The sequence below is a fragment of the Alexandromys fortis genome, unplaced genomic scaffold (genome assembly GCF_014885135.2).
Source record: "Alexandromys fortis isolate MF-2015 unplaced genomic scaffold, M_Fortis_MF-2015_v1.1 scaffold_8_9099976_23576923, whole genome shotgun sequence".
NCBI lineage: Eukaryota > Metazoa > Chordata > Mammalia > Rodentia > Cricetidae > Alexandromys > Alexandromys fortis.
Genome location: NW_026067899.1, coordinates 5,990,721 through 6,014,165, shown reverse-complemented (window position 1 = coordinate 6,014,165; position 23,445 = coordinate 5,990,721). Strand labels below are relative to the sequence as shown.

At 38.4% G+C, this 23,445-nt stretch overlaps 1 protein-coding gene across 1 annotated transcript in view; it reads right to left on the bottom strand.

The window, feature by feature from the left end:
- Window positions 1–1,959: 1,959 nt before the first annotated feature.
- Window positions 1,960–23,445, bottom strand: part of Scn1a (sodium voltage-gated channel alpha subunit 1) — a 65,574-nt gene continuing 44,088 nt past the window's right edge. The window contains 6 exon segments of the mRNA XM_050121950.1: window positions 1,960–5,165; window positions 7,676–7,946; window positions 9,653–9,757; window positions 12,535–12,672; window positions 14,156–14,209; window positions 16,297–16,578. Of these exon segments, the coding sequence (XP_049977907.1) occupies window positions 3,988–5,165; window positions 7,676–7,946; window positions 9,653–9,757; window positions 12,535–12,672; window positions 14,156–14,209; window positions 16,297–16,578 (2,028 nt within the window). The 3' untranslated portion in view covers window positions 1,960–3,987.

The window sequence follows — 23,445 nt, the reverse complement described above, 5'->3', positions numbered from 1 at the left end:
ATAGAATGTCTTTGATTTTACTTTGCAAACGCTTATATGATGGTTATGAAATCCCAATGGTGACTTAGAAGCAATATGACTTTCTTGGGGTAGCTTAAAAAGAGGTAGCACCATTTGGTCTCCTCTCTGATAATGCTTTTCATGGTTGTATCTGCTTAGTTTAGCCATTGCTAATTTTCTACTTTAAAATTTTTAATTAATAATGAAGAGATAGTTTGAAGCGATATAAGATTTCTGCTTTTTGTGATAATCTGAGCAAAGGGTCAAGACCATAATGGGGACACCCACAGATACAGCTGACTCTGAGGAGTGGATTGGGGGCTGGTGTGGAGGGAGGGTGGGGAAAGCGGGAAGAGAGGAGGGAATGGGAACTGGGATAGTTATGTAAAATGAGAAATGGTTGTTTTAATAATAAAAAAGTAAAAAAAAAATTCCTGTTCCTCTCCAAACTTTTATGCACAAGTCCCAGAATTCTTTGAGAGTTGTGTAAGTTAATTGTAATGGTTGTCCCACGGCAGTTTCTGACTCTTCCTTCCTCTGCTTTTGTTCACTAAAGTCCTACTATAAGGAAGATGTTTCCTTTTTTCCCCCACTTATTTATATAAATAAATCCATTGCATAATTTGGTACCATTTATTTCTGGTGTTGTGTTTTTTTAGTTGTATTCGGGTACTTAGCTTGCTTCAGATTTGGCCTATGACATGAATATTCTAGGTCTTTTTCTATTCTATTGACAAGACCTCATCAATCTCTGTATATCAATTACTTTAATTTTTTTATTGTGTTTGAGTGATTTTTCCACTATGTATGCCAGTGCACTACGTTCATGCCTCATGCAAATGGAGACCAGAAGAAGGTATCAGATCCCATGGAACTAGAGTTACAGATGACTGTGAAGTCCCATGTGGATGCTGGGAATTGAATCCACATCCTCTGGAAGAGCAGCTGGTATTCTTAAGCCCTGAACCATCTCTGTAAACCAGTCCCAATTAAATGTTTTTCTTGATAAGAGTTGCTGTGCATGGTGTCTCTTCTCAACAATAAAACCTTAACTAAGACAATGTCTGTGAATTCATGACCGTTGTGTTTCTCTCAATCAGTTACATAAAGTCTCCAAGCCAAGCTGAGGGAAGCCATTGCTTCCTGTTGACTTTGAGGAGCTATTTTGTTATTTTGTATCAGCCTGGCAGGAGACACATGGCATGTTAAAATAAGGCAATGAGAGGCTTTTTGAAAAGAAATCATTTGCAAGGTTGCCAGAACCTTCTGGGGAAAGTCATAAGGAATAAGGAAGCACCTCCAAATTCAGGAAAGCAAGAGAATTATTTGGCTCCACAGGAAGTTGCTCTGACCTTCAGTGGGTAAGGCCTGCAAGGAAGGAACAGGCAGATAAATGTTTCCTTCTCACGCTTTTTATACTGATGTTCAGCACTGGTTTCCCATTGGCCAGCAGACTGGAAGCTAAGGGGCAGAGGAACATACACACGTGATACAGATGTCTTCTTTCTCAGGGGAAACACAGAGAGGGTGCAGGGAGCTTCTGGAGGAGCACAGTAGCCCACTCCCAGCAACTTTGAGTTTTTCAATAGTACTTTCAAGGCTTCCTTTTGTATCTCAAGAGCCCATCCTCAACGCATTGGCTCACACAACTTTCCCCTCTATGAATACCAGTTCATGTCTTAGCACTGGCTCTTTGTTCCCACCAAGATCACATCTTGTTGCTTCTAGCTGCAGACCGCCTGGGGGAGGGGCACATTCTAGAAAGTCCCATTTTTACTCCAGGTTTTCTGTTCCATACAGCAAGTGTGTGTGTGTGTGTGTGTGTGTGTGCATGTGTGTGCAGCTTTCCCCACCATACATCAAAGCATCTTCATGTTGTTATACAATTCTGCTAACAAAAAGTAACCGGGCAAACAATAAAATAAAAAAATTAATTTTTATTAGTTCTGCACATTTTTTCATTGTGATTAGCATCATTTTGGGTAATAGTAGCATTTTCCCACATGCAGTTCATGAATACGGTTTGTCTAAATATTTTTAAGAAAAGAGGTGCCTATGGTCTGCTTCTGTAAGAAACACAAAATAGGTCGATGTGATTGACTATGTAAGTGTAATGCTCTCTGTTTTTGAGTAAAAGAAATTAGGAAGCCCACATTGATATTTAGAACAATCTAGAGAACTGTGTTTCCAAAGCAAAGAAAAATAATTAAACTGCAATTCGGGGGTTAAGGACAGAGGTAGGTAAGCGCTACAATCAGCAGTTAGCATAGACATGACAAGAACTATAAATCAAATGTTATCCCCTTTTCCAATTGCAAATCCTAATTTGGATGTGGAGTGGTGAAGGTATTTTGCCCCTTAAAATTGTGAAATGAAATAAATGTAATAAAAAGGCAGAGATCTACCGCTACCTTGGCATGTTTTCATTTCTTAGTTAGCAAAGATCTTCCATGAAAAACTGCTATGGATAGAAAGTAAGAAAAGTGATTGTGAAATCAACCCGAAGATAATTCCTCTTCATATGTACATAATGCTGAAAAATAAAATAAAGTGACTTTGTACAGTATTTATATCCGCTTATAAAACTCTAAACATGTTTTAACAGGTTAAGCAGTGTAGTTGGGTTTTTTTTCAAACATGTATGTACAGTCTGTCTATACACTGAATGTTACCCACCGGAAATTTAAAAAGAACACAAACATCATAACTATTGCTTATTGACTTAAAGAAATGAAGTCTGCTGAACGGTTTCCTTGACTTAGCCACTGACCTATGGTTTCTCATGAAGGAGATTCTGAGTGGTGGGAGAAACTAGATACCGCAACATGGTAATATCAACATGCACTGGCAGCATCCACACTATCTATAATGGTACAGAATACGGTATATTACCTGTGGGAAGCTCGCACGCTACATTTCGTGTGGTACATATTTGATGCAATAAATACTGTGCTTAGGTCACTATTCGTTTGCTCAAACGTGCACCACAGAGTAAAATGACTATTTACATGATAAATAGCATTTCATTAACACGTACAGTGTCAACCTCGCTGAGAGCTGAAGATGGCTAAACAAAGTGCAGGATTAAGTGGAAATTTATAAAGGGTTCGCTTGGTTCAATTCACTCTGCTAGGGTTGGGGGTAGGGTGTCATATTCAGTAATGAGAGACTTTTAAGAGACAATGAACAGAAACACGGCGTGGTTCCAGACGTTTGAATGAAGTGTGCACCCACTAAGACTTAATGACCTATCCTGAAAAGTCTCCTTGGACTAAGGGCTAGACTTGACAAAACTGGATGAACAGATCCCCTAATCTGATGATCACCACAGTGTGCACCCCGCGCACCCCCTCAGGAACACAGATGATATGGAACTGTTGAAGAACTGGCTCTGCTTTCCTTTGACCTTTCCTCGGGCATAATCCTAAAGTGTAGCATGGCCCCCGTGCAAAACCACACCTTGTGCAGACAGCAGGGCCATACCTCCAGGTGACACACTTGGAAAAGTCTATTTCGCAACAGAAACCGTGTTTACAAAATTAGTCACATGTAACAAAGGACACATGGATTAAAAAAAAGATGAATCTGCTAACTGAGCTTGTAAAAAACGTGACAAATCTGGCAGTTGAAATGCGAATGGTGGATACAGTTACTACACTAGAGTGTTTCCCGTTAACCCCCAAATGATAGCTCTCCGCCCCTTTTAGACTGGTCCCTATAGTCTGCATAGCCATTGTCTCCGTCTTCAGCAGTGTCAGCTGGTAGTGAGAACAGTAACCGCCTGCCAAGGTCGTCTCCCCTTTACCCAGAGTCACAGAGTTTGCCTACAAGGGGGTCACTGTCTTATTAGGCACTGACCTTAAGTAAATGTGTGTAAAAACAGTCGGTTTGGCATTGACCTCCCAAAGGAGTCCTTTTGACTTCACCTTCACAGGCTGTAAACAATTTGTCACCCAATTTATTATTTTTGTTTGTTTGTTTGTTTGTTTATTTCCCTTTGGCTTTTTCATCTTTTCCTTCCTGCTCATGTTTTTCCACGATTGGCTTTGTCACCCGATCGTAGGAGGGTGGACAAGCTGCAGTGGACATTGTGAGGTCAGTTTTCTCTGTAATAGAGTTTTCTTTTATCCTGTCAATGATCATGTCTTCTTTTACAAGAAGATTAGCCCCACCTTTGAGCTTGTTCTTATTGTACGTGAAGGAAGCTTGCTTGACCGTTCGCTTCAAAAGGTGGCGCCTATAAGCACGCTGAATGATGACAGCGGACACCTCTTCTTGTTTGCGTTTCAAAGTAGTAGTGATTGGCTGATAGGAGACCTTGGAGGGGTTGGAAGCCATGAACCGCTCTTCCATCTGGACTCGAAGGGCATCCATCTCTCCACTCTCACCCAAAACCCGCTTTGTAAAAGCAAATAAGATGTCCAGGCAGTGAATGCGGTCTCCGCTCACCATGGGCAGATCCATGGCGATGAGCTGGAGTTTGTTCGGTTGTGGCAAATTTAGAGGCGGTTCAAGCGCAGCTGCAAACTGAGATAATTTCTCAAATTCCATGAACTGAGTGGCATCGGGGTCGAACTTCTCCCAGACCTCATAGAACATCTCAAAGTCGTCCTCACTCAGGGGCTCTGCGCTCTCTTCTGTGGCGACGCTGAAGTTCTCCAGGATGACAGCGATGTACATGTTCACCACCACCAGGAAGGATATGATGATGTAGCTGACAAAAAAGAAGATCCCCACAGATGGGTTCCCACAATCCCCCTTCACCGAGCTTCCAGGGTTATCTTTTTTAGGGTCACAGTCTGGTGGTTTGCTTTTTATTATTGGTGCCAGCAGCCCATCCCATCCTGCCGATGTGGTGATTTGTAATATGCAGATCATGCTGTTGCCTAATGTCTCAAAGTTGAACATGTCGTCAATCCCAACTTCCCTCTTAACGTAGGCAAAGTTGGACATCCCAAAGATGGCGTAGATGAACATGACCAGGAAAAGCAGGAGGCCGATGTTGAACAGCGCAGGAAGGGACATCATCAGAGCGAAGAGCAGGGTGCGGATGCCCTTGGCTCCTTTGATCAGGCGTAGGATTCGGCCGATCCTGGCCATGCGGATGACTCGGAACAGGGTAGGGGACACAAAGTACTTCTCTATCAGCTCGGCCAGAAACATTCCTGTAGAAAAATAATTAGAATTTCAATCAGTGAAGAAGTCATCCATTAAAATATTTGATTTATTAAAGTTCCAAAGTCAAGTTCAGAACATTGAGATTCAACTGTGCAATCTTAGGCATGGTACATAGGTAATACAATCATCTTCCAGTGTCTGCAGCAGACTTGTCCCAGTAAGCACTTTCCCTCTCTAGAATATCAAAATTCTTTTATGTCATAGGGCGTCACATTTGCATATAACCTATACACACCCTTCTGAAGGTTTTAAATTACTCTTAATCTATTTATCATATTTAACATCAGAAAATGAGTTGCTGCAGTTCACTTTAAAGGAAAATAAAAGCAAAGAAATGTCTTTGTATGGTCAGTAGAGCTGCAGGGTTCTTAAACATACTTTTGATCTGTGAATTTGTGGATACCAAGTTTATAGATATGGAAGACTGAATGTATACAGAATTATACAGTGTATAGCATAAATCAATATTAATTTTAACTCATTAAAAATTAAAAGATAAGAACCACAGTATTATGTTTTCAGAGGTGTTGATATGCCATAGTTAACCTGAAATCTCATCAGAAATAAATGCTGGTTTGCTTCAGTATCAACAGCTAAAGATGGAAGTACAAATTCATATGGATATGATGATTTTCTCTAATTTTTTGAACATAAATTTCCTTTTCTCACCTCATCAATCCAAAATATTGGAGTGTTTAATGTTGTTTTCCTCTTCCTTGATGCTTCCTTGAGTTTCTTGCACAATACTCTTACGGAATTGTTTATGCATGTGCCTGTACACTTACAACACGCTCCAAGGTTAATGCTCCTTTGGTCTCCTGTAGCATCTCAAGTCTTTAAATTTTAGAGCTCCTTTCTCCCTGTGATTTTTTTTTGGCATTTGTCTGTTTATGTGGTATGCATATGTGTATGCATGTTCTCGAGTGTGTGTGTGTGTGTGTGTCTTGACATTTGGAGTCTCCTTGATTGTTTTCTACTTTATTGAGACAGGGTCTCTCAGTTGAATACAAAGCTCTCTGGTATGGATAGAATAGCTTGCTCTGTTATTTGGGGGCATCCAAGAGTCCTCTAAGTGTTGAAGTTGTAGGTAAGCTGTCACACTTGAGCAGAATGTACACGGCTGCTAGGAATCTTAACTCCAGTTCTTAAGCTTACACAGCAAGTTCTTTACATGCTGGGATATTTCTCAACTTCTTCCCATTCTTTTTATATAAAGATTCCACTAAAGAGTGTCACACACACACACACACACACACAGATGAGTACACATATACCAAATAAAAAGAAAAAAACAACAAACCAAACAATAAACCCCAAAGGCCTTTAAGTACAAAGGCCTCATTCTCTTAAGTCAGCCTTCTCTGTTTCTGTCTCTGTTTTTATCTCTGTGTTTCTCTTTCTGGATATTGTAGTTACATGATTGTATCCACTGATCTGTCTTGGAACTAAAGACTACATATAAGTGAGATTTAAGATATATAGCCCATCAAAATGGGTACTAACACAAAAATCCCTTCCAACAGAGAATCTTATGGTTAAAATGTTGCAGTGACCTTGTCTTAATTAAGAAAGAATATTTTGGGCCTATGTAAGGACTTCACTTCTATAAAGTATTATTTGTACATGCAGTGGAATGAGCTACCTTCAAGAGACCCTTATACATTACACAATTTGAAAGATATGACTAAGTAGGAGATGTCCTATGCTGCCAGTTTCCTTCTAGAAATATTGATAATTTTCATTATCAGTCATAGTGAATTACTGTTTGTCTTTATTAACACTTGTTTTTTTAATCCCTCTTTTATTTCCTTTTCCCATTGCAACCATGTTCCACTCTACGCCATTGACCCCACAGCTACATGTGTAATGCGCTGTCATTCCCGACCACCAGACCAGATTTGCAGTGCCCCTCTCATCAGAATTATCTACATCAGCGCTTCTCAGCCTTCCTAATGCTGCGACCCTTTGGTGCACTTCCTCATGTTGTGGTGAGCCCAACCATTTATTTATATTAACTACTTATATTAACCAAATTATTTTTGTTGCTATTTCCTAACTGTAGTTTTTTTTCTGTTATGAATCATAACATAATGGTCTTAGATGACCTCTGTTAAAGGGTCATTTGACTTCAAAGGGGTCACATCCCACAGGTTGAATGCTGGTTCTCTCAATAGTGTATAGAGTATTCAGTCTCAGTCACTTAAAATGCCATTTTTGTTTTGGTTCATAGCACAGATCTACATAATAAAATCTACCTCAGTAAAGGAGATTTTACTAATTGACAAATAAATACAAATACATAATGTATCAAATAGATACAATGGGAAAAATAAATAATGGAATGTCCTAGGAGCCTAACTTTGGAAGGAAAATAAATACAGCTTGATAAAACCTATCAACATTTTCACTTTGACTAGTGAGATAACCTCCTTTCCAAATTTGCTGTTTCAACATACACCTTTATCAGGATGAGTTTGACAGTCTTTGCACATCTTACCTACGATGGAGAGAATGACCACCACAAAATCGAAAATATTCCACCCAATGGTGAAATAATAATGGCGGAGGGAGATGAGCTTCAGCACGCACTCGCCCGTGAACAACACGATGAACACCAGGTTGATGCGTGCCAAAATGCTAGTCACGTAATCGCTCTGGTCATCCGTCTCCACCATCATGGTGACCATGTTCAGACAGATGAGAATCATGATGCTGATGTCAAACACTTGTCTGGTAACAAAGTCAAACACCATTCCTTGAAATTTGTTCTGCGGAAAAACACAAATACTTTCAGCCATGGGAGATCTTCCTGGTGGACATGCATGTATGTTAACTACTTCCTCTATTGACCTCCTTTCTAGTATTATACATGGTACCTACCTATTGGCACCAATCACTGTGAGAAACCTTGTTGTACACTTTTACATCTATTTACTTAAATTGTTTTAACCATGTAGATTATTGAGAATGTCAAATCCCTTGCTGAAGGGCTTCTCTCTGTATTCTCTACACAGAAACACCCTGAATTCCCACACATTAAGGTCACAGGACTGTAGGAAGCCCATTTGATTTGGTGTTACCAAATACCAGCTTCTCTGGCTGCAGCACTTTCCAGTCATCAATTGGACCATGTGACCATTTAAAAACATGTAATAAATATTAATATTAGATTTGCTTTCTTTCTAGAGGATTGTCAATGGGACCACGTGAACATGTCAAGGACACATCTGAAACAGCATATATTTATATCACACCTTGGCAACATTAATCTGTTCCTTGCAAGCAGATCTTGCTGATATTGTCAGACACACAAGGATGGGTCTCCATGGAGCTTATCAGACTAGAAAGGCATTCCTTGTTGTGCTACTGCAAGGTGAACATGCGAACTTGGCTACTGATATGTGGTCCCAACCCTCAGTCGGCTACTTTCAAACCTGCAGACCATTGCCTGTTTCTTCCTTTGGGAAATTGAAGGAGCCTAAGGATATTTTATTACCATAAACTTTGAGGCACATACTTGACTCATTTCTCTGTGCAGTGCTCAGTCTCAATGAAAACATTTTCTCATTAAGAAAGCAGTGCTCTGCTAACAAAATAGGAATGAATGTTTCCTAATGTTTTGTTCTCTGATTCATCCTTGGAAATATTTTCAGTTTAAAGATTACTGCCATGAAAATCACTACGATAGGGTAAACAGTCTATTATAGTTTGTTGAAGTCATCATGGAAATATGAGAATGGTTATTTATAATCACAAATTGTGATCATTCTGACATCAGTAATTGGCAGCATATTAGCCATATATCAATATATTAATTATTGGAATTCTTACCTCCTCTAAAATGCTTCAATACTCCTACTAATTAAGCAACAACTACATTGGAGATGGTTTGCCAGTGAATACTTTGTCTACGTCTTAATCTAAGAAAGCCCAATGGATGCTAGTCCCTCCTAATGTTATGTGTTCTTCACCACTGCACAACAGCTATGGTAAAGACACAAGCATGCAGATCACACTCCCTGGGTCATTTGGCTACATAGTTGGAATTCTAGTTGTATAGTTTTAAGTCATTTGAAGATGAGCTTGCATTTCCTGTATATTCTTATTCTTTTTGGTGTCAAAAAAATCTATCAGAGCCGGGCGCCGGTGGATCACACCTTTATCTCCAGCACTCGGGAGGCAGAGGCAGGCAGGTCTCTGTGAGTCTGAGGTCAGCCTGGTCTATAAGAGCTAGTTCCAGGACAGGCTCCAAAGGCTACAGAGAAACCCTGTCTTGAAAAACCAACCAACCAACCAACCAACCAACCAACCAACCAAAAGAACAAACAAAAACACAACAAACTTTAGAAAGACATAAATTAATGATGTTCAAGAAGTACAATTTTTCCCCCCGCTGGAAATAGTAGTTGACTCCCTCTGTGTAACAAAACACATTCAAAGCTGTCTTATAGGATTTTCATTGACTCATTCTTACTCCTGGTCGAGGGATGGGCTTTTGTGGCTTTTTTGATCCTAATTTTTTCATCGCATTATAATATTTCTTCTGTTCTTCAGTCATAAAGATGTCTTGACCTCCAAAGTATAGAAAAGAAAAATCAAAACTGGTTAAAACCATGTCCATTCCTACATACTTTTCAATATTATAACAAGAAATTTAAAGAAATTAGCATGACTATTCCTGTGATTTTTGAAGCTGAAAAATTAAAAGTATGTTATGGTGATTGAAATCACATTTATTTCTTAAGATAATTCAAAATGGTCATTATTATTATATTGAGAGAAAAAAAAGCACAGAAACTCTTAAGTAGTTACTCAAGACCATATACATGAACAGTAAATCTTGGCTCACTGGGACACTACGTATTTAGTTCCTTAATTTAAACACATCGCCTTTTGGATGTAATACAATAATACAATGATTTTCCTATTCAGATGTTGAAAGAATTGAACACACACACACACACGCATGCACACACACACATATACACACATGCGTGTGTGCATACATCTTCTTAACTTACAATCTCTTTAATTCTGTCAAGAATTCTAGGAAAGGGGCCAAAAGAAGCCTCGAGGAGCTCAGAGATGAGTGCTCATTAGAATGACAGGTGTGGGCCGGGCAGTGGTGGCGCACGCCTTTAATCCCAGCACTTGGGAGGCAGAGGCAGGCGGACCTCTGTGAGTTCGAGACCAGCCTGGTCTACAAGAGTTAGTTCCAGGACAGGCTCCAAAAACCACAGAGAAACCCTGTCTCGAAGAAAAAAAAAAAAGAATGACAGGTGTGGGACAGAAGAGAGGCCCAGAGGAGTGGACAGCAGCTGAGAAGTGCAAATGGAGCAGAGGAAGCTGCTAGAAATGGGATACTATCAGCATTGACAACAGCAATGCTTTGCAGTGTAAAAATCCTCGGTATCGATGAATAAGTATACTCAATAAATAGTATGAAGTAGTGGGAACTAAAGACCTATTTGGCTGTGAAGCTCTTAAATGCACTCAAATCTATTAGCCATGAAACGTACAAAAGTTAAAGTTAATTTGGCTTCCATATTATAAATACCAACTATTAAAAATTAAGAGAACGTTTGATGTCAGTGAGGAAGCTGGAACAAGGTCACGGTCATACAGTTTATACAGTTGACTGGATGCATGACTCCAAGGAGGCAAACTATTTCACTTTGCAAATTTACTGTAAGAAAAGATTTAAACACTCAAATATTATGGGAAAAATTGACAAGTCATTAAAGACTAGAAACATCAAAATTAACCAAGTTACGATAAATGCATATGATACTGAGAAAACTTTGCCAAAAAGGAGCATTTAAAATTATATATTAGAAAGTATTTCATCCCAGGCTGGCCTTGAACTCTTGATCCTCCTGCCTCCGCCTCCTTCAGCAAATCCTACTGGTGTGCACCACCAAAAGCAATAGTGGGAAGTGTGCCTTAACTGCCCTTCCCCTGTAATCAGACAGATGATCAACTTAATTGTCATCATAGAACCTTCATCCAGTAACTGGTGGAAGCAGATGCAGAGATCCACAACTAAGCACTGGGCCAAGCTCCTTGAGTCCAGCCATAGAGAGGAAGGAATGATAATATGAGCAAAGGGGTCAAGGCCATGATGGGGACACCCACACAAACAGCTGCGCTGATAACTGAGGAATCTGTATAGGACTAAAATTGGCCCTCTGAATGTGGGCAACTTGGGCAGTTTGTGGTGTTATTAGCAGTGAAAACATAATTTACCCCTAGAGTATGAACTTGCTTTTTGGAGCCCATTCCCTATGGAGGGATACCTTACTCAGCCAAGAAATAGGGGGAAGGAAAGGTCTTGGCCCTGCCTCAAGTGAAGACTTTGTTGACTCCTCATGGGAGGCCTCATGTTCTCTAAGGATTGGATGCAGGTGGGGAGGGGGGAAGGCAGGGTAGGGGAGGGAGAGAGAACTGGGATTAGTAGGTAAAATAAGATTGTTTTAAAAATTAAAGAAAAAGTATTTCAGGGCTGGGACAATGGTTCCGTGTATCCAGGCATTTGCTGCCAAGACTAACTACCTTGGGACACAGGAGGAGGTTACCAGCTTCTGCAAGTTGTCCACTGACTACCACAAACACACCCGTGGCATGCACACCTTACTCTCATGAATAAATAACTGTAATTTTTTAAAAAAAAAAGTATTTCAGAGAGGGCCTAAGTGGTAAATGCTTTACAAGGAGGCATGAGTAACTAGGCTCAGATGTCAACACCTGTGTTAAAGTGGGCATGACAACATGTGCTCATAATCATGGCGCTGGGAGATCTGCGAACCCATTGGGCTTCCTCTCTGGACACCTAGCTGAACTGATGACCTGCAGGTTCAGTGAGGGATCCTGTCTTAAAGGTTATGGTGGGTAGCAATTGAGGTAGATCACTATGTCCACCACTGGCCTTTACATGCATAGGCACATTCAACTTCACAGAAACTTGCACACACTCACACAAGCAAACATACATACAACACACACACACACATACACACACACCATGCATACACACATGCATGCACTCACACATGCAGAATATTTCCAAGTCAGGCAAAGTGATGTGTGCCTATAATTTTGATGGATATTTACATGTATATTGTATGCAGTATTCACTGATAACCCCCTTTTATCTACCCTTCCACATGCTTTTCCAGTCTCTAGTGACCCTTTAGCTTCAAATACATTGTAAAGGAGAGTGAGCTGTTACGGATAAACCATATGGAAAAAGTCATAAGGTAATTTGTGTCTGAATTCAAGGTCTCATCTTGATTCAAATTCAAATTCTTTGTTATTCCCTCTATGTCAGTACGTTAGGAATATTTTATAAATACTCATCTTCTTCTTCTGCTGGTTGAAATTGTCTATGATGACACCAATAAACAGGTTCAGGGTGAAGAAGGACCCGAAGATGATGAAGATGACGAAGTAGAGATACATGTACAGACTTTCCTCATACTTAGGCTGCAGCTCCACCTGCCAGAGGAGAGCATTTTGTTAACTGCTAGACAGCTTTGAAGTGGGGACCACATTGGTGCTTTTCCACATAGTAGATTATATTCCTAGTAATCAATCAGTAGATTTTCTCCCCATATCAACTGCCTCTAAAGAAAAGAAAAACCCCTGAAACTGGGCACTAAAAAGTTTTGGTGTAAAAAGTAATGTAATATGGCATTCTAAAACTATTTACGTAACTTTATATATGATGGATATTTTGTTATTTGGAAAGCATTGCCTTAAATTTGGTAAGTTTTAAGTTAGCTAACTGAGTAATTCGAAAATATTAGTGAGTTCCGTGTGGTGTCTCACGTCTGCACAACCCAAGCATTTGGGAGGATGAGGCTGGAGACTTGCCATAAGTAATTGACAAGCCTGGGCTGCAATGTAACACCCTGTCTTCAAAACAACCAAAGAAAATTGTTAGCGAAAAAAGTAGCTCTTATAAATATATAGAGAATATATTTAGAGTGCTGATTCATTTGTGTATGGATCTATACAGCCAGTAAAAGAGCAGGATTATTCACTTGGAGGCTGGCATCTTGCACTAACCATTACCACAGTCACAAAAAGTTTTAGATCAAATAGACAGGCTAAACATTCCATTTTCTAAAATCCTCCATTGATAGCCAACTCTCAAGCTTATTGTTATAAAAATAGACATAGACAGACCCTTCACTCGATGCACAACAAAAGAGTCAAGATTTACTATACATAGATTCCTAACGCATTGTCTCTTTGTAAAGACAAGAGAATTAAAATCGATCGAACAAGTAAGGGGAAGTCGTTGTAATGAAGTGAAATGACGTAACTCCAGACGTGATCAAAAAGTTTCAAGATTATATTTGTCTACATCGTGAGCTAGGTGTCTGGGCTACCAAGGAAAAATGAAACAAGAACAAGTGAAAAAAAATAACAGGGAAGAAGAAAATTCTAAATTTTACAGTTTAGAGATCAATCTTAGAGGAAGCCTGAGGTTTGAATGTACATCTGGAAGAAAAAGTGTGTCACCAAATAAAGTAGAATTGCTAAACGAATTTTTACAGGCTCCAGTCAGTTCATGGATGCTGTTAATGTACAGTGGATTTGAAAAGACTGGTGTGTCTAAGAGATCTCCACCAGCATCTTCAGGTTTCCAGGCCTCCCTGGAGGCTGCCTATACATTTCAGCTGTTGATGACAATCATATATTTTTCTGTTGCTCCTTTCCATCAAATATAGATATTAGAGATCGTTCTTATGGCTATTAAACGAATTAGTCAAGTTTGTTTTCCTCTTCTTTCCCTTCAGTTTTTTTTTTTTTTTTTTGGTTAAACTCAATGCAGCATTTGCTGTTCTTGAGTGGAAACGTTTTTCCTGAATATTTTTAGCTAAAATTGAGTCAGTTCACCCGACTAACTATTGAGCTAATCTAGGCACCTGATCAGTATTTACAGAAGAAGTAAGCTATAAGGGATACTTACATTTCGGGAGTCAACTGCTGCATACATGATATCCATCCAGCCCTTAAATGTGGCCTGTGGGAAAGGACAGCCATGTCTTACTCTGGGTTAAAATTCAGAACTCATACTTATTAAATATTCTTACTGTACATTTTAAAGAAGTATTTTAAAGTCATTTCGAAACAAATTTTGCAGGGATTTTGAACGAAGACAGAACACATCTTCCTCTTTTATAACCAGCTCTAAAGTTAGTCTCAAGCTTAACATGCTATCATAATTTGGCAGAAGGCCCTAGAAATGTAAGCAGAACTGGCAATATATGCAGCAATTAAAAATTAGGTCTGAGGATCTTCTGCAGAAATCTGTCTTCCAGGTGACCAAAATGACAACATTTAAGGTTGCTCTTTACTGTAACGCTCTACAAATCATATGGTTTTTATATAAAAAGCTGCAATCAGCTTTTAAAGAAAATTTCAGAAACAGCCCTACATTCACCCTCTGTTGTATAATCCTTGAAGATAATAAGTTAATATCAATAAGAGACATGGGGAAGAGTAGGGCATTTTGTCATTTGCATATTGAAGAGGCATCCCTTCTCTAATGTCTTACTGTCATTTGCTTCGCGCCTTGGAACATAGATTTTGAGCCCAGAGGCCCTGAAATGCGTACCTATTCCTTAGTCAGTGAGGAAGCCTAGCATGATTTTTTTTGAGGCATCCTTGTTTTTAAGTCCTTGACCTTCGTGGAGTGGTGGATGACGTGAGAGGAATGCACGTTAGCCAGAACACAGAAATACTTTCTTTCAGATAAGAGAGATGGGGAATATGCCAGTGGCCGAGGTCAATTATAGAACGTGTCTATCACACACTTCATATAGGAACCAGAAATAATTGATTTGAGGAACCATTTCAGTGGAAGTACTAATCAACAGAGAGGTGAGAGGTGATTCTGTCTAGTGTGAAATGGCACTTAAAGACTTGCTTATTGAGAGCAGAGTACGCTGAAGAACCGTGTGCAGACAGCCCCTTCTTTTTCAGAATCACTTAGAATTTCAAAGGATTATCTAAAATGCCCGATTTTTTCTGTCCTTGGTTTTATGAAGAAAGTGATATTTTAGACACACAACTTATCAGTGCGAGTGTCAGTACAGGGTGAGCATGGACGGAAGCAAAACACGGTGAACCCATTGTAATGGTTAAGATATTATTCTTGTTGTATTTCAATAATCATTGTATTCATCAGTAAACATTCAGAGTACGCTACAAGGTCTGGGAGAAAGATATTCCAGGAACACAAAAAGAGACAAGGTTATCAAAGAATGGTAGTAAGGACGTCTATGAAAGCTGTTGGGAACAGCATAGGCTTGTTTGCTGGGTCTCTGTTAAGGACCCAAAACCTTATCTTAGCAAACCAAGAACAGTTCTTCTCCGAACATCCTAAAGAAGCAAACATGAAGAAAATATATAGCGTTTTTCTTTTTTAAGCAGAAAAACTAGACCAGTATTTGGCTTTGTTTTTTTTTTTTAATAAATAATCTGTTTTTTGCTTACACTCACTGTGTTGCAGTTAGAAGTGTCCCTGGATAAATACATTTAAGGAACCACCATCTTTCATAATTTAAAAATACACTGAGATGTTTAGGGTAGAACAGAACTCAACAATGGCAATGAAATCTCATATGGTATGAGACTAGAGACTGTCTGCCTTTGGCTTCTATATGCTGGCACTCTGTTATTTTCTTTTCCCCCCACTGGGAAAACATAATCTTCACATCCGACCATCTTTCTCAAACTTCCAATTCAGACTGGCGTAGCTGAGCGTCAGTGAATTCTTACACATCAGCTACTATCCAGGAATGTTTGATAAATAAATACCAGTGATTTCATTTAGTTAATAACACACTTTTTCATAAGGACAGGAATTTGAGGAAACACAAGAAAAAGAATACAAGACCCTTGGAAAGAACTGAAACGCCTGACCTCTGTTGACTCTGCGTTCTCATGTGAACGTTACTACTCTTCTGGATTCTGAGACTTGAACCAACAAACAATGCTGAAAAATTATTACAAGCTTTTTTTTTTCTTAATTAAACAACAGCTGTAATAACCACTTTGTTAGTATTCTGAGCAGTAAAATTTCCAGAGAAAAGAGTGTTCACTTACAACTTGAAGCAAAGAGAGATACCCAAATCCTACATTATCAAAGTTGACTTTCACATTTTTCCACCGGGCAGTTTCGTTTCTTTCTATGAGTTTTAGACAATCAGAGTGATTGTTCACTTCGCTGATGTCGAACATGTCACCGGTGGTGGTGTTAATACAGTGGTAGAATTTGCCAGCAAACAAATTTACGCCCATGATGCTGAAAATGAGCCAGAATATAAGACAAACCAGAAGCACATTCATGATGGAGGGGATTGCTCCTAACAGGGCATTCACAACCACCTAATACACAAATGGAGAGAAACAAGAGTCAGAATTCTCATTGGTTAAAAGCAGGAAGACATTCCCCTAGGAATTTTCATCTTTATTTTTTTTTCTACCAAGACTACTTAGCCTATTTAGGTAAGAGCCAAGCAAAAATAATCTTAAAATAAATTCATTCTTCCATCAATGCTATGCTTAGAAACATAAATATAGGCCATATGCAAAAAAATGGGGGGAAAAGAAGAAATTTAATATAAAGGAGGAGCTAAAGAAAAAGCAAAATCAGAGGAATTTGCTACTGGATGACATCAGATGTGTAGTTTATTAGAAAACAAAGAGAAGTAGGAACTTCTGGGCAGAAGATTAGCTCATTTAAAAAACAATGAAAAAAAACCCAATATGTCAAAGAACATAACTAAAACATTTGGGCATGAATTGATTTTTACCAGTATACTTTAGAAATAAACTAAAATTAAGATGTAGAAATATAAAACTATTTTAAACACCTAACATATTTTTGGCCTTAATTATCCATGCATTGCTATAACTAATAATAGTTTTTGCATAAGAAGCAAGACAATTTAGCATTATGTATTTCAGTAGATCATCACATCGTTTATTTCAAGCTCCAGTCATGTCCGTTGTTTCATTTACTGAGTTTAATCCAATAAACTTATTTTAAATGAAACACTAGGAAGATCAGTTTCGGAGGAAAATGAGAAGAGGAGGGAGGCCATACTTCTCAGATTGGATGTGACTCTGTAAAGCCCTGTGCTAAACTGTTATCTCCCCTTTTCTTTATAAAAAAGGAATTTATCGCCTTCTTATCCTTAATTCAGGACCACAGATTAAACATATCTACTCTCTGGGAGTTTCAGCTTCCTTCTCCATAGCTCTCCCTGGAGCTGCTAAGAGAGGGGATAAAGGCTAGACCTACAACACTCTTCAGTGGCGGATGTGTCTCAGACTTGAACATGAGTGGCTGAGATTGGTGCCAATCATGTGGCAATGCTTGCTGCTTCTGTTAGTTTGGTGCTTCTTAATATTATCTACTTTCTTTTGATTAGAGTTCAATTTCAGAATAAACGTTTTTGTCTGTCTGATAGTAGTATAAGAGCCAATTCCTTGTTCTTCTGAGCCCTGGTTGAACTCTGTAGGAAACAATAACTACCGGGGGCCACAAAACAGTGTGCTAAGTGGGCCAAAGAAATAATGATGAAAATTGGGAATGAACATGAAAAGGTTAATTGGACTGAGCTGTCCAGGCAGAAGCCGAGGACAGGCTTGTGTGGAGACATGATACGTATACACATAGCAACTATCTCACTCTATAGCCTGCCTGAAAGAGTTAACACATAAACCTTCCTTTATATAAATTGTTTTTTGAAGTTATCTTCAATCTCATTTTGAAGTTACTTATTGAAAAGGATTCTAAAAATACTTTTAGGTATTATTTTAAATGTACTCATAGAGTTAATTTTTTGAATTTGAGTAATGAATAATGAAATGGAGCAAATGTTCCTCTTTGGGTTTATCGTCTTAATCCACACTGAAGTATATGTCTGCTGTGTCTACGGAGTCAGTACTAACAAGTGAGTTTCTGCCTTTGACCCCCATGGCACTGACCATCCGATACTGGTCTTTAGCTCTCGTACTGTGTTCTTCAAACCTTTCCGACTTGGCCGTTTGCCCACCTTCCTGATCTCCTTGACTCTGACCTCTGTTACTTTAGAATATTATTACATTATTGTTAGATTATTCTCTCCCCTTCTTTCAGCACGGATATCTTGCTACATGGATATCATGGATACTTGGGGTAGATAAATTCCTTCTATCCAAGCTGAAAGCTATTCCAAGTCCCGTTTTAAAATATTCTAGTGGTCTCTAGCCATTAGAAAACATTTACCTCTCTTTGACATCTACATCACTCCTTAGTCTGTATCTACTTTCCTTAAAACATTTAATTTATTTGTCCACTTATTTATCCACTTGTCTGTCTGTCTGTCTGCCTGCCTGCCTACCTACCCACCATCTCTATCTATCTATCTATCTATCTATCTATCTATCTATCTATCTATCTATCATCTATCTGTCTGTCTATCATCTATCTATCTATCTATCTATCTATCTATCTATCTATCTATCTATCATCTATCTATCTATCTATCTATCTATCTATCTATCTATCTATCTTTGTGTATGTGTGTGTATGAACATGTTATAATGTTATAGTACTGTGTGGTAGTCAGAAGACAACTTTCAGGAGCTGTTTCTCTTCTTTCCACCATACAGGGTGGTTTACGCGGATTCTGCTCAGGTGTCAGACATGGCTGCAGAAGAATCTCACTACCATGGTAAATTTCCCCTTCCAGATTCCCTAGCTGGCCACATACACTTCAAACCCCTCTCTGATGGTAACTATGTGCTAATGCGTTTGCCTGAGACTCTTCTTTCTTTATAACTCCCTTCCCAGTATTTCCTCTCAAGATGACCCTTCCAATTCTCAAGACTTTAGCTCAAAATAAGCACATCTTTTACTTAGTCTAACTCTACCCACCAGGTCAGCCTCCTTAACAAAGTTGAGAGTTGTCTCCTTTGAATTCAAGAATCATAGCTTTAGTCCTGGAAAGAACTTCAAAGACAATTTAGTGTTGGGGTTTCATTTGGAAAATGAGACTAATGAATCCAAAACAAGGTAGATTCAGAAAGTGGACCAGAATTGGCATTTCATGCTCCTTCTCGTTCTCCCTGCTTATTTTTTCAAGAATTTCCACCACTTATGGTTTTCCCTGACTGTTCTGTGTGAAAGTTAGATTCCTATGTCTTTGGTAAATTATGATACTTTAATGTGTGTATGTTTCATGCATAGATGTATATTTCTGTGTGACAGCATATATGTGTGCAAGTGTGCATGCACATGTGGAACACATGTGTAGAGGTGTGAAGTAGGTGTAGGAATGGAAGTGTTCCTTGACTGTTTTGAATCTTACTCATTGAGTCATTTGAACTCAGAGTTTGCTGTCAGGGCTAGTCTGGCTAGCTAGCTTTCTCTGGAGATCTCTTTCCATCTGCCTAGCTCTGGAATTACAGGTGAGCTGCTTTTCCCGTCTATAATTTACATGGGTTCTGGAGATCCAAATTCCAGTCCTCATGCTTGACTGACTGGCTAGGAATTGAACCATCTGGAGATGGAGTTACCATCTCTGTGGACAGGTACTAATATCTTTGTGAAAATGTAAGCTACAAAGACATATTTACTAATAATTAAGACTTTGATTGTCTTGAGTGCGATAAAGATCTTTCAGAATAGGAAAAGGAAAATAAAATAAAGTAAAATTTATCTTAGTATGTTTTGAACACAACATAATTTTTAGATTTTATTTCTGGATTATATGAGAAAAATAAGTAAAACTTGAATAAGGATTTTTTTGTATAATGAAATAAATATGAGTGAAATCTTTTGAAACAGGAATTGGGTTTGAATTGAAATGAATGTTTATTACTGAGTTTGTGATGGTGTCCAGTATCGTATAGGAATGTAGTTCAGAAGAAGATATACAATTTTGCCAAAGATTTGGCCCAGTGAGAAATTTTATTTCACAGGGAACTTTGTCTTGGAAAACCATTTGGCGTAGCATCAGAGGATTTGTCAATCAAAATACACTTAAAGTTGTTATTTCATTAAAGTACAGAGCAAAAGGTCACACAGGGATTGTCTTTCCCAAGAGCCCCAAGCATCCCCTGGTTCTGCAGAGAGGGAGATGTATTAATTCCCATCAGTCTCTAGGGAGAGTCAGTAATTGGCTCCCATGTGGGGATGTACTGGGAAGAGTTAGTCTAAATAAATTGGAAAGAACAAATTGAGGTTATAAGGTGCATAAAAAGGAGATGTCTAAGAAAGAAGCACGCTTAATGGGTTGATTTTAGAGATCGCTTCTTCCAACAATTTTTTTTTTAAAATCAGCTCCCAGTAGGATTTCTCTTTAGTAGCATAGTCAGTTCTTAGAGTCTCTTTCTTCTTTAAGATCCACACTTCTGGTTAAATTGATGAAAAATGAGAAACAGACAAATATGCTAGCGGATGTTAGGAATTTCAGTGCATTCAAGTTTCCTCTAAACGAACTGATTTGATTTTTCAAGTCACTGCTAATCATGGGTTCCATAGTTTTCGAAGAAATACAGAAAAATTATGTGAGTAATAATGTAACAATAGGAAAGCAGGAAATCATGACTTCTGAATATGAAAAGTTAAAAAATATGTTCAAAAAGCCTAACACCTAGATCAGTATTATGAAATTTTATTAATATGTCTGATAGGCAAATGTATCAATTATCCAAACAAAATGCTATTTTTCTTATTCTAAATAATAAAAATTATCTTTCTTACATAAGACTCCTGAATTTTAAGAGGTAATGAAGATGAGATCTGCTTTTATTTTGGGGTTCACTGTGATGTCTTCTAAGATGCTGGGGTGGCTTGCAAGGAGTTGGCTTATGCATGAATACCTTAGTGCTCATGAGTTTTTTTTTTATTTCTATGTGTGCTCTATTCTATATAGTTCAATTAAGCTCATTTTCACATTTCTTGGTTTTAGAATTTAAAACACATTTTTGTATGTTCTGCTCTTTCACAGGTATCTCACCTTGCTACCTTTTGCAAATAATTATTTTTAGCGATCTAAACTGAGACTGAGCATAATCAATAATGACCCTTTGATGCCTGGCACCTTAGCCTCTGCTCACACACATTGACAATCAACTGATGGACTCTAGCTGGCCCTTGCAGAGACCAGAGCAGTGTCTCCAAGGCAAGAGATATGTGCCTCAGACACTATCATCAGCTTGACAAGTCAGAACGATTCCATAATAATCATCCTACACCAGGGTCCCCCACCCTCACCGATCAAGTCATATCCCAATAAATGGACAATGAAGTACACAGTAGCTAAATCATATATATTTAGTGAAACTTAACAAAAATATGCGCTACTGGGGTCGTAACGCTGCATTGTACCTACTGTGGTGCAATCGTACCCTTCCCGTTCCCTCCCTCATCCCCACTACACATCAGTCACAGTGCAAGGATTAAAGGTAGCAAAAGGGGTAATACAGTACCCATAATAAAGGGCTGAGGGGAGGAACCACCGCTCCACCCCATCCAAGTTGGAGCAAGATTATCCTATATAAAATAAAAATATATAGTTTATTATTAGTTAGAGATCTGATATGACAGAACATTTGGTGTTACTTTTTGTATATGATGCTCGCTGTCTGTTTCCCTAGCAATTAAGACTTGAGTTCCTTTGAAACGGTATTTAGGATTTCCCAGATCAGGAAACTAAAACTGCCAATTTAAATACCAGTTTTATTTGACCCTAGGTATTCACGACATTGGTTCATTCAGTTCAATTTCATGATTTGAAAAATTTGGACTGGAAATTTGAAATACAATAAATGTTCAAAAGCTGTCAGCCAAAAATGTGCATAAAGCATGCAGAACAAAAAGGACAACGTGATGATGTCTCGTTTATCACTTGCTAACTCCTTCTCAAGCATTCTGCAGCATGCCGTATTCAGTAGTGTTGCATAAAAGCACATGCTTTGAAAGAGTGACAGAAACCCAAAGCAGAATGAGTGCCTGGTTTTCGCTGTGACCCAGCTTATTGCGATTCTATGCTGCCACAGAGAATAAAATGAGAGTTTCTGAAGACATCCTAATCTCAGTCCCTGGTCACAGGCAGCATCACATCCAACCTCCCCATCACTCACAGTCAGATTTCCACAGAGTAGAAGAATTCATATGCTAGAAACTCAGCAGAGGGAGCTAGAAGAGTGGTGTTTTGACTTTACAATGCCAAGCTGGTGCTGAGGAGTTGCCGTTGGTGTGTGGTGTTCCTGGCCTCACTTTAAGCCAAGGAATCATAGTCAGAAATCAGCTTCTTAGCATCTACACAGAGTTTTTGTTTTTATGACTTCAGATTTTTTTTTAAAAAAGAAAGCATTATTAATAACCATAGATAAAGTCACTTTTATCAGAAACAGAAAATAGAAAACAAAGCCACTTGTTATGGAAAGTAAATGTTACATATAAAAATAAAAATCAATAAAAAATAAGAATATATGAAAATTAAAAAAATAAAAGACTGTAGATTTAATAATATTATAAAAGGTCAAATTTGAAATGTTTTCTAACAACCGTGTACACTTAGCATCATTCAGTATTGGGGATCCTTTTAAATTAGGGATTTTAATTCAGTCAACATGATTTTATATAAAATGCATGAGAACGATGTTGTCCTTGACAACTGAAATTGCCGTTCTGGAATGACAGTGTTTTTTTTTTTCTGGAAAAGATTAATGCCTGCATAATCTGGAGAAAGTATATGATAGTTTTTAATATAAATGTGAATATGAAATCAAGGCTTCTTTGAGCTGGATTGTGACTAGTAAAGAGATGTTTCCATATGTGTTAGGTAAATTAAAATGAGTGTTAAGCCTCTTGAAGTGTAGTATAATAAAATTGGTAATAGACTTCTATTTATGAGGGAACACAGGATGCCTGGCAGAAGGATTTCCATGCTGCAGAAGATCCGGTAGCATCACTTGCTTGAGAGCATAGGCGACCCTAAGGCAGTAACGGGATAAAGGCTTTCTCTTTCATTTGCACGTTTCATATGGCTAGTTTAGAGAACATGCATTTTGGGTCTTAAAAATATAAAATCAAATTTTACACTGCAATCTTACATAAATGAATGTTTTATGCTTTAAAATAATCATAATAGCAATAAGTCAATAAATGCAAAATTCTACCCTGTGATGAATTATGAGGAAGGGCTTAATGTTTGCTCAAAAGGGTGCAATAAAATTTTTGTATAAGTGAGAAAT